This window comes from Schistocerca americana, chromosome 2 (genome assembly GCF_021461395.2).
Source record: "Schistocerca americana isolate TAMUIC-IGC-003095 chromosome 2, iqSchAmer2.1, whole genome shotgun sequence".
NCBI lineage: Eukaryota > Metazoa > Arthropoda > Insecta > Orthoptera > Acrididae > Schistocerca > Schistocerca americana.
Genome location: NC_060120.1, coordinates 255,026,362 through 255,039,239, shown reverse-complemented (window position 1 = coordinate 255,039,239; position 12,878 = coordinate 255,026,362). Strand labels below are relative to the sequence as shown.

The following is a 12,878-nucleotide window of genomic DNA, read 5'->3' as shown; positions in this document are numbered from 1 at the left end:
AAAGGTGGGAATTTAAGGAGATGGGATCGGGACAAACTGATTAAACCAGAGGTTGTCGAGAGTTTCAGGGAGAGCATAAGGGAATAAGTTACAGGAATGGGGGAAAGAAATACAGTAGAAGAAGAATGGGTAGCTTTGAGGGATGAAGTAGTGAAGGCAGCAGAGGATCAAGTAGGTAAAAAGACGAGGGCTAGTAGAAATCCTTGGGTAACACCAGAGATACTGAATTTAATTGATGAAAGGAGAAAATACAAAAATGCAGCAAGTGAAGCAGGCAAAAAGGAATACAAACATCTCTAAAATGAAATCCACAGGAAGTGCAAAATGGCTAAGCAGGGATGGCTAGAGGACAAATCTAAGGATGTAGAGGCTTATCTCACTAGGGGTAAGATGGATACTGCCTACAGGAAAATTAAACAGATCTTTGGAGAAAAGAGAACCACTTGTATGAATATCAAGAGCTCAGATGGAAACCCAGTTCTAAGCAAAGAAGGGAAAGCAGAAAGGTGGAAGGAGGATATAGAGGGTCTATACAAGGGCGACGTACTTGAGGACAATATTCTGAAAATGATAGAGAATGTAGATGAAGACGATACGGGAGATACAATACTGCGTGTTGAGTTTGACAGAGCACTCAAAGACCTAAGTCGAAACAAGGCCCCGGAGAGTAGACAACATTCGATTAGAACTACTGTCGGCCTTGGGAGAGCCAGTCCTGACAAAACTCGACCATCTGTTGAGCAAGATGTATGAGACAGGCGAAATACCCTCAGACTTCAAGAAGAATATAATAATTCCAATCCCAAAGAAAGCAGGTGTTGACATATGTGAAAATTACCGAACAATCAGTATAATAAGCCACAGCTGCAAAATACTAACGCGAATTCGTTACAGACGAATGGAAAAGCTAGTAGAAGCCCACCTTGAGGAAGATCAGTTTGGATTCCGTAGAAATATTGGAGGCAATACTGGCCTTACGACTTATCTTAGAAGAAAGAATAAGGAAAGGCAAACCCACATTTCTAGCATTTGTAGACTTAGAGAAAGCTTTTGGCAATGTTGACTGGAATACTCTCTTTCAAATTCTAAAGGTGGCAGGGGTAAAATACAGGGAACGAAAGGCTATTTACGATTTGTACAGAAAGCAGGTGGCAGTTATAAAAGTCGAGGGACATGAAAAGGAAGCAGCAGTTGGGAAGGGAGTGAGACAGGGTTGTAGCCTGTCCCCGATGTTCTTCAATCTGTATATTGAGGAATCAGTAAAGGAAAAAAAAGAAAAAACGGAGTAGGTATTAAAATCCATGGAGAAGAAATAAAAACTTTGAGGTTTGCCGATTACATTGTAATTCTGTCAGAGACGTCAAAGGACTTGGACGAGCAGTTGAATGGAATGGACAGTGTCTTGAAAGGAGGATATAAGATGAACATCAACAAAAGCAAAACGAGGATAATGGAATGTAGTCGAATTAAGTCGGGTGATGCTGAGGGAATTCGATTATGTAATGAGACGGTTAAAGTAGCAAATGAGTTTTGCTGTTTGGGGAGCAAAATAACTGATGATGGTCGAAGCAGGAGGATATAAAATGTAGACTGGCAATGGCAAGAAAAGCGTTTCTGAAGAAGAGAAATTTTTTAACATCGAGTATAGATTTAAGTGTCAGGAAGTCGTTTCTGAAAGTATTTGTATGGAGTGTAGCCATGTACGGAAGTGAAACAAAAGCGATAAATAGTTTGGACAAGAAGAGAATAGAAGCTTTCGAAATGTGGTGTTACAGAAGAATGCTGAAGATTAGATGGGAAGATCACATAACAAATGAGGAGGTATTGAATAGAAGTGGAGAGAAGAGGAGTTTGTGGCACAATTTGACAAGAAGAAGGGACCGGTTGGTAGGACATGTTATGAGGCATCAAGGGATCACAAATTTAGCATTGGAGGGCAGCGTGGAGGGTAAAAATCATAGAGGGAGACCAAGAGATGCATACACTAAGCAGATTCAGGAGGACGTAGGTTGCCGTAAGTACTGGGAGATGAAGAAGCTTGCACAGGATGGAGTAGCATGGAGAGCTGCATCAATCCAGTCTCAGGACTGAAGACCGCAACAACAACAACAATCACTGTACCTTGATTTTTTATTGATTTATGGTTATTCTTTATTGACTTATTTGATTTACTACCATTTAACTTCATTCACACACACACACACACACACACACACACACACACACACTCACACACACACACACACACACATATATATATATATATATATATATATATATATATATATATATATATATATATATATTTATTTACCTTCATTTACCTTCTTTGTTCTTTCATTAACATTTATTCATCCTCATTTGCCATTATTTCTCATTAATTTATGTTCATTTACCTTCACTTATCATCATTTTTCATTAATTTGTATTTATTTTTCTATGTTTTACTTCTATTTTCAGTTAATTTATGTTCAGTTTCCTTTGTTTAACATAATTTCTCATTAATTTATATTCTTTCATTATTCATCTTCATTTACCATAATTAATTGCCAAGTTTTCTTAGATGATAAAATTATGAGAATGTGAACTTGCTGCATCAGTAAATATAGATGATTTTTCGTTTCCTTTCAATCTCTCCAATCTGGAGAGGTGTAAATTTTATAATATACTTTTATTTAGTTATATTTGATGATCTTCTTAACTTTCTACAAAATCCACAAACTGATGTATCATTCCCTGATTTTTTACAAAAGGTTCTAAATTTTTTATATGCTTACACAATGAACAAATTTTCGAACTTTCATTGTTGTTGTTGTTATTAGTTTCTTGTTGTTTAGCTCATTGTCAATTACGTTTGGTATGTCTTTTTAAGTCTGTTCTCATTATTATTGTCAGTGTCAATGTTGTTCAATTTATTCTGCTTGTTACCAAATTTTTAAAAATAATATCTACAAACACAATCATAGCTTAAGCATTTCTTACCAACTGGTCTGATTTTAGCAAAATTTTTCTCATATTCTGTTATAGCTTTTTAGCTCTCATTTAGCACAATTTTTATACCTGTCCAATACCATCCAAAGAACTGTGTATGTCACCTTCATTATAGATTTTCTTTGAATAATATCTGTTAAGCTGACCCTTTTTACACATAAATTACAGACCACTCATATTTTGTCTAACTTGTTCCTATATTCATTCATTTGATTAACCACATTATATTTAGTACATTTTTATGGTCTGCTGTGTGTTGTCAAAATAGTTGTCTATTTAATATATACAAAATAAAAACCTATTATTATTAGTATCAATTTTTGTTGTCTGAAGGAAACATTCATTTACAGTACCTTAGCATCATTTTTCATTCATCTATCTTAATTTTTATTTATTAACCTTTTATACATGTAGTTTTTATTTTTTTATTCATCTGCCTAAGTTATTAATTCCTCTATGTCAATTTGTAATTCACTTACGTCATCTTATTACTCATTTATCTCAATTTCTTAGTCATTTATATCAAATTTGTATTCATTAACCTTCCTTTTTTGTTCACTTACTTTGGTTTACCAACATTTATCTTAATTTTTCATTTATTTACATTCATTTACTATCATTTACATTGATTTTACATTAATTTACAATCATTTACTGTAATTTATCTTTTTTACCATAATTTTCTTCTGCTTTGCATTCTCAATTACCCATGTATTAACCTCAATTTTTTACTTATTTACCACAATTTTTCATTAATTACCCTGAGTTTTGTAACATCTTCCTTCCTTGGCTTAATTTTTTATTCATTTACATTTTTTTAGCATAGTTTACTTGAATTTCTGGTTGATTTACCAACATTTACCTTAATTTTTCACTCATTTAACCACATTTAACTTGAATGTTCATTCATTTATGTTATTTATCCCTATTTTGCATTTATTTACGTTTCTTTACCATAATTTACCTTTCTTGTATATGCATGTTATTAAATTATCGTCATTTACCTTCATTTTCATTAATTTCCCTTCATTTACCAATGATTTTCTTAAGCTTTCATTTAGTTATGTCATTTACCTTACGTTCTAATGCTAAATTTTCTGTTCTTATACATGAATCTTGTATTTAATTGTGTTCATTTATCTTCCTTGCTTCAATATTTCGTTTATTTACCTCAACTTTCATTTTTCCCCTTCTGTTTTGTTTCATTTGCTTAATTTTTCGTTCAGTTACCAAAATTCTTTCTCACTTACTTCAGGTTTCTATTCATTTACTTCAATTTTGTATTTATTTTCCTTCATTTACATCAGTTTTTATTCTTTTACCTTTATTTATCTTTGTATTTAAATAATTGTCCATTTGATTGCACATGAATTTTTGGTGTTAATTTTTGTTGTCCTTTTGATGGTTATTATTTTTGTTACCCTGTTTTTCTGTTTGTTTTATGGTGCATAACGTTTTGATCTCCATTTGTTAATCCTTTATTGTCCACTTTTGCTGTCCTATTGATGGTACATGACGTTTTGATGTGCATTTGATGTCATATGATTTTTTTGTTGTCAATTTTTTGTTTTCCATATGTTGTTGTTCATTTTTTGTATTGTGTGTAGTAGCTCATTTTGTTGTCAATTTTTATTATCTTAGTGGAGGAGCCATTTATGTTCATTTACCCACAGTTTTTAATCATTTGCCTTCATTTTTCATTCATTTAACTTCCTTTTAATTCATTTACAGTTATTTACTTCATTTACCCTCATTTACACCTGATGCCACATTTTTTATCACTCCTGTCCATTTGTGTTGTCCAGCAGTTGGTTAATCAGATGTTAAATGTTCGAGAAAAATACGACAATGCTTGATAAAGTGGTGAAAAAGTTTGTAAAAAGAGCGAATATTTTGAAAAATGTTTTAAAAAGGGTTAATTTAGTTCGTTTAATTTCACTGTCCATTTGAGTTAAAAAGTGTGCTAAAAACATTAATGTCCATTTCAGCTGAAAAGTGAGATAGAAAATTTGTTGAACTAATATGTTCCAGTATTATGAAACTGTTTAAGAAACTCTATTATGTTTTATGTAACATTAATGGATGAGATTACCTAAATACAAAATATGGAGGAAAAATTTGTATGGATCTCAACAATGAATTTTAAATTATTTTGTCAAAGAAATTTTGAAACTAAAAGTTAATGAGGTTTTTAGTTTTTGAAAATAAAAATATTAATTTGAGATACAAAGGAAGAGAGAAACAAGGTAATTACAATGAATTTCTTGATATAGAATTTTCAGTTTGGAAGTTATTTTCTTGAAATGTATTTTTTATGTTTTTGCTTGAATTTTCATGACTATTCCTTGAAATTTTTGAAAAGTTATAGGGGACAATTGGCCATTTGACGACATTTTCGAAGGAAGTAGTGAAAAAATTTTAAAATAAGAAAATATTCAAAAAATGCATGAAAACATAGGCCAAAATTATGAAGTATGATAATTATCAATAAAACTGGTAATTTTTATACATGTACATGAGATGGCTATTTTTTGTTATTGTTTACTGATCTTTTAATAAAATCATGTTTCTAGTGCAATTTTACTGTTTTTAATAATTTCAAAATTTGTGCAAAGTGCACTAGATACCCGAATATAAATCTACTTAAGAATTTCCATATAGTGGCAGTATTATCCCTCATATCAAGTTGAGGTCGCAGCTCAATCTCACTGTCGTAAATTTTTAGATGGAGGCTGAAGTGGCTGTAGAATCAGTCATTGGTGGCACACAATTGTCCCTCGCAAATAGCAAAGTGTTGATAAGCCCAAAACCTCTCTACATCCCTCGATAAATCGGCTCTGGTGGCGTTGCAGCCCAACTCCTAGGGACCATGATGATGGGGTGAATGCTCTCTGTGAAGTAATTTTGTACCAACTGTTAAATAAAAGGAAAACTCGTATTTTCGCTTTTTCGTATTTTACAGTCAACATTGTCAAAAGCTTTCTGTAAGTCTGTAAGTGCTAAAATCGTGGATTTCCCTTTCCTCAACTCATCTTCTAAGGTAAGTCGTAGGGTCTGTATTGCCATACATGTTTCTGCATTTCTCCAGAACACAAACTGATCACGGAGGTCAGCTTTTACGTGTTTTTCTGTTCCTCTATAAACAGCTCATCTTAATATTTTGCAATCATGAGTGATTAAGCTGATCGTTCTGTATTATTCAGAACTATCAGCAATTGATTTTCTTTGGGATTTAAATTATTACATTCTTCTTGAGACTGTGGGCATATCACCTGGATCATACATCTTGCACATCATGTGGAATATTTCTGTAATGGCTTGTTATTCTTAAAATGTCAATATTTCTGATGAAATGTGGTCTATTTCAGGGACCTTTCGGAGTACTGTTAAATTCTTTTTGCAGCATCATATCTCAGTGTGTTGTCTTCATCAATTTGCTCTTCCCTTTGCCTTTAAGTTCATTTCCCTTGTGTAGTCCCCTCTATACACTCCTCTTATCTTTCAGCTATCCCTCCTTTGCTTAGCACTTCCTTGCATTTCAAGCTCCTGATACTCATACAAGTTCTTGTCTTTCCTACAGAAGTCCCTCAAATTTTTCTGTAGGTAGAATATATGTGTATTGCCCAATCCTGTACGCTTCTACAGCCTTGCATTTATTGTCTAGCCATTACTGCTTACCCAGTTTGCATTTTCGGTTAATTTGATTTCTTAGGTGACTATGTTCCTTTCTGCTTGCTTCATTTATTGTATTTTTATGTTTTCTCCTTTCATAAATTAAATTCAGCACCTCTTGTGATTCCAGTGTGTTCTTCTAGGAATTGCTTTTTTCCTACCTATTTTATCCTATGCTGCTTCACTATTTCGGCTCTCAATGCCAATATTTCGTCATCTACTGTATTTCTTTCTTTTGTTTCAATCACTTGTTATCTAATGCTTCCTTTGAAAGCCTCAGCAACCTCTGGCTCGTTCTGTTTATTCAGCTCTCATGTCCTTGACTTCCTACTTTTTGGTAATTTCCTAAGTTTTAATCTGGAGTTCATAACCAATTAATTATGGGTAGATGCCACATCTGCCCCTAGAAACGTCTTATAGTTTAAAATACGATTTCAACATCTATGCCCTACTATTATGGAATGAATATAAAATTTTCCAGTGTGGTCAGATCTCTTCTGAAACTACAATTCAATTAAAGTAATGTACAGGCAAAACAAAAGTAGCGCAAATTGGCAATGAAAACATATAGTCTGCTATTCAGTTTTAATATTTAAGTGATTTGAAGACAACCACTGTATGGAATTGAAATAAATGAATAGATTGAAAAAATTGTCTGGAGTACATTTTGAAAACTAAATATGGTTTTCAAAGCAAAGTTTTCTATATATCTGAGATATGTGGTGAAACATGGATGTTTAATAAGAAAACCTTTCAAAGAAGTGTCAATTTCTCAGTGAGTTACTGCCAGAGACAGCAAAACAAAAAAATTGCCCAGAGAAGAGAAATTATGACTGTAATGAAAATTAAATAGAAACGAACGGAAGATGTAGCCAGGTGAACGTGTGGTAGATCTGCTGGATTCCAGGAAAGAAGTAAAGACTGAGATGATTGCTTAAAAAAAGGTGGGCAAGGGCGTTAGGAATTAAACAGGAGCTGCACAGATACATACAGTTGGTGCTTGAAATGTACAGAAGATTGTAGAGGAGGCTCATACTGAGCCATGTAAGTCAAACCGCCGACTATAATTACAGTGTTGATGATGATATGAATGACTTAATAGATACTTTCATTTGCATCTAAGGTGGCCTGTTCATCTGTCGTAAAGGTTTACAACAGAAACTGTAGTAATATATACACCCCCTCACAAAAACGCCGAAGCACTCAGAAGGGGAGCAGGAAATGAAAAGAAATTTCACAAGACTGAGAGCATATGTAATGCTGTTTCAGTGGTTATAAAACCGAGTCAGACTTACAAAGAACTTAGCAGCATGAGCCTACTTATCAGTATGATACTGCATACCCTCTGACATGGATGGACACACTGATTCAGTTGGGAAGGGCGTCATACAGCCATTGTGTCCTCTCTTGAGGCAAGCTGGCCCGCAGCTGCTGTAGCTGGTCCTTGATACCCTGGATACTCGCCCTGGGATGGAGTGATTGTCTGAGCAGTTCCTGCACATCTTCTATTGGGGACAGATCTGGGCATCCTGCTAGCGATGGGAGTAGCTCAACAGCAAACACACAGTCATAGAGTCATGTGGCATGTGGGGACGAGTACTGTTTTTTTAAAAATGGTACCATGGTACTGTCCCACGAGGGACAACATGTGAGGATGGAGGATGTATGTGGCATACCATTGTGCCAGCCAGTTCCCCCATTCACTACCAGTTGTCACCCTACAACATGGTGCCAGGAATAACACCACTGTCTCGAAAACATTGGAAGCATGGGAACTCTCCCTAGGTCGCCACCGTACTCACCAATGATAGTCATCCTGGGTAGCACCTATGATTTATCACTGTACACCGCTCGAGATGCAGCCATTTGTGATGTGATGATAACAGCAGCCTATGCATGGAATGCTGGTTCCCTAGTCTGGCTTTTGCTATTCATCGGCCAGTGGTGCATGTATACACAGAAAGTTGTATGGATGGCAGGAGCAGACATGAAGTGGCATCGATGTGCTTGGTGCACTATATGGTTGTGCCCTCTTGTGGTGGTCAGAAGTGGTTGACTGGAAGCTTGACAACGAGCATGCATGTCCTCACATTCTCATACGGTCCTACATCAGGTCACTGTCTCATCTGAATGACGTACAAATCTCTATATTGCACTATTTAAACAGCGGTCCAAACAGAGACCCACAGCGAGGCCTCTTTCAAACTCTGTCAGGTGCCGATAATGCTATCTCACAGGTGTACACGTCATTTCCATGTCCTCCACAGTGAACAACATTCAATATCTGACACTGTTCACTCCCCTTATATATTCTATAGATCTGGTAACAGAGGACACTAAAGCTCCGTGGCGGCCTTTCCGTCAGCCACAGAGATATGCAACCCCAATCATTTACATAGCCATCAAATGTGTGTACCTGTATGATGTTCCACTGACATCCAACCATACCTTTGGGTGCTTCACATTATTTGCCAGGTAGTGTAGCTCGATCATGAAAATTTAGCAGCATTGCACAAAACTGACAGATAACCCTTAATGTACAGAAGGGTACAATTGTACAGTACATAAGGTATATAAATGTAATAATCTCTGTTGTGCAACTGACAGTGCTAGTATAGCCAGTCAAATATCTATGAGAAACAGTGTTTATATAATTGAAAATGAACTACTGGATGAACTTTAGGTTGGATGTGTAGGATGCTGAAACAAAACTCCATGTCAACAACACAAGTGTCAGCATCCTACACATCCAACCTAAAGACAGAAACTGGATGTCCTTGAAACACTCCAAATATGCATATACCAAAGAAAAGAACCTGAATTCATCTTAAATGACAAAAATGACAATATTTACATTAGTACCATCTCTGTTTTCAGCAACTGCCTATATAATTAAATTTGCAATGCACATACACACAAACAAACACATGCACACAAACACACACACACACACACACACACACACACACACACACACCTTAATATTTACCATAAATACTTAGTTATGTTACAATGACATCCCCCAAATGACCAAGGGACTCATCTCATTTACAAATACATCATCACACCAACAGCTTGTACCCCCTGACAGCTTGAAACTATATGCACATCAACTAATGGCACAAACTGTACATCCATATGCATATTTTAAAGCATTAACCAATGTAGTACCCCAACCTTTAGGTAGTTATTACATGTAACAGACATAATCCTAAGAACCTCTGCTTTGGAAAGTTTGCTCTCGTCCAATCACTCCCTCCATCCTCTCTCTCTCTCTCTCTCTCTCTCTCTCTCTCTCTCTCTCACACACACACACACACACACACACACACACACACACACACACACACTTTCTCTTTGTCTTCCTCTTGCTCTACATCCAGCCTTTAATTTCTATCTGTGATTCCTGATCAGAATTGTTATTTGTGTATAATTTACCATTGTAGCCAACATAATTGTTGTACTTAAAGGTTGTAACATGTCACCTGGTTATATAAATGGATATGAAGGTCAAGCTATGTTAACCTGACAAAATCTGATTTATATACCACATCAAATATTTATTCCAACATATTTATTCAACACCTGAAAACTAGGATCTCCAAAATCCTTTAAAATTTATTCTGTAATAATGTTCTTATGATGTATATTCTTTGTGCTTTGTGATAATGTTTCTCCTCTGCTATATGATCCTTGCACGAGATAGTTTTCCTGTGACCACTGGAGGTACTCTATTTTACTTATTTTATTTTTACTGTTAGATGCACACCTAGTTTTTTGTCAAAAGAAACCTAAAATCGTGTTCTGAAATAGTGTTTTGTTTCTCCCACTAGACTGTGCTACAAGTTCCTCCAAAAAATTGTAACACAACACACTCACACTGTCATACCAACAAATGTAAATCCACTTAATGATGCAAGTTTAAACCTTTGAAACGCATCATGGATGTAAATAAACAGTGACTGGTAACAGTAAACTTGTTGTTCCATTTAATGTCAATAACAGTCACAGTAAAACCTAACCTAAAATGTTTGTATTTCTTCATTGGCTGTTTCAACTCTCGCCATTGTATAGACACAATGGCCTGTGTAGCTTGAAGATTTATTTCCTTCCTATCTATTTCCCACCCCACTTCCTCTCCATTCCATTCACCCCACTTGTTCATGAAAGCTATATTCTATTCTAAAGCTCCTTCACTATTTGTAAATTATTCATTGCACTATATTGACATCTAGAGCCAGCTAGTTCCATTGCTTGATTAAAATTCAATAACATTATTCTATGTGGCTCTTAATTATTTTAATGATTATGTTGTCTAACAACATATTCATGAGACTTACAACACACTTCTTTCCATGTCACATTTGAAAATGGTACGAAACTAGTCATGTAAACAATTACTTTCATCAACAGTCTGTGAAAAGATTTTTTCTATCAGCTGATGTATGTAATTGTTTTTACAGGTCAACGAATTGGTGGTGGAGGCAGTTGCACAAGGGTCCCAGCCCCAAACACAACTGTAGCAGTTTCTTGTGGACAGGTGAACGAGAAGTGGCTCATCATCTTGACCATATTCTTATTTTCTTGTCGACAGTTCTTTGCTAAGAGGGATACAAAGTCCTTCATTTGCTTTTACTGGTTACAAAAAAGCTCAAATAGAAATAGATTGTCTGTGAGAATAAAGATTATCTCCATCTCTGGAGCTTTGTAAACCACAGGTGTGAACGATTTTGGTGTATCATTTATTTGATCCTAAGGAGAAATACTTTTTTTAACAAAATCTGTCTAATCAGTACATGGTTTCCTTCTGCTTATTTTTGCATTAAGAACAATTTAAAAAGCAAATACCAAACCCGAAATAGAATATTGTGGAAGCAGCTTTGGAAAATTGCGAGTTTCTTGTGACTATAGGTCTGCACAGGTTCAAAGATTACATATGCATGGTCAAGAGCTAAAGGACTGTGTCGGTATTATGATTTTCGTCTATTTATATTTCAAACCATAGATAATAATTATTACTAGTTAAGACATTATTATCAACCATTCCTTCCAATAATTATGACCAAAAGTTGTAACTTAAGCAATGTGTCAAGAGTATGACAGACTATGTAGTACTAAAGTGTGATCATGACTGATCTCTATGTTTTTAGTTCAGTGATTTCCAATCTGGTAAATACCCTATGAGGAGAAAACGAAATTTTCTGAGGGTTAAAAGCATAAGGTTTCGATTGTGTCTTGGTCCCAAAACTAAATTATTTTGTAACGATCTTTACTATTATCACAGTTTTGTAAGACTGTAAAACTGATAACATAAGCTATCAATAATTAGTTTCTGTTTCAAAACTAGCATCAGGGCACAACACAACGTGGTGGAGGTTATGTTGTGTAAAAGGAACAAATCATCACCATCTCCCTAACATGGTCCACCCCACTACAAACATACACCATAGACATACATATGCATAATGTACCTATGACAGCAAAACTGAGACATTTACGTCAGATTTGTTTAAATGTCTCCTGAAAATGCCTTCTTCGCAATGTTGATAGTTTCCACAATGCACCAGGAAGAACTACATTATTCTCTTCACAATAAATAAACAAACTAATTGAAAACACAAACAAAACAGTAACTATGTAATGACTACTACACCACTGCAAATCCCACACAGTATCATTATCTTTGTTATTATTGTTATTGTTATTAGTAGTAATAGTAGTAATAGCAGCAGCAGTGGCAGCAGTCATATACAAAGCACTGCAGCTTGAAATATTTGAATTTCTACTGGTTCAGAAATAAGGAGCCCCTACATCAAATTATTTATGAATGGTAAGTATTGTGCATAAATTTTAATTTGGTTGACTGTAAATGGAAGTGCAGGATGGGGGTGAAGACAGTGTCACTAGGAAGAGGAGAGGTGCAAGGGAAGTATGTTTTGTAAGAAGTGTTTACCCTCAATGTAGAGAGTCAGCTTTCTTTTCTGAGAAAGCTTTATAGATGAATTGCTTCACCATTATGTAAAAAAATTTTTTTTAGAAAAAGCAATAACAGTCAACTCATTAGTTTCTACTTCAATTAAAAACCCTACAGAAACTAAATATCATTCACCTTCCATCCTCTTAAAAATAACAGTGCTCAAGGAACATTATTTTTCATTCTGCAGTTAGCTATATGCTAATGTTGATGATCTTGGGGAAGGTTGACTAGCTAATAT

General features: G+C 35.0%; 1 protein-coding gene across 1 annotated transcript in view; it reads left to right on the top strand.

Moving 5' to 3' along the window:
- Positions 1–11,391, top strand: part of LOC124595804 (farnesol dehydrogenase-like) — a 101,833-nt gene extending 90,442 nt beyond the window's left edge. Inside the window, exon 6 of the mRNA XM_047134695.1 lies at positions 11,127–11,391. Within this exon, the coding sequence (XP_046990651.1) occupies positions 11,127–11,186 (60 nt within the window). The 3' untranslated portion in view covers positions 11,187–11,391. The remainder of the gene's footprint in view (positions 1–11,126) is intronic.
- The last annotated feature ends 1,487 nt before the right edge of the window (positions 11,392–12,878 follow it).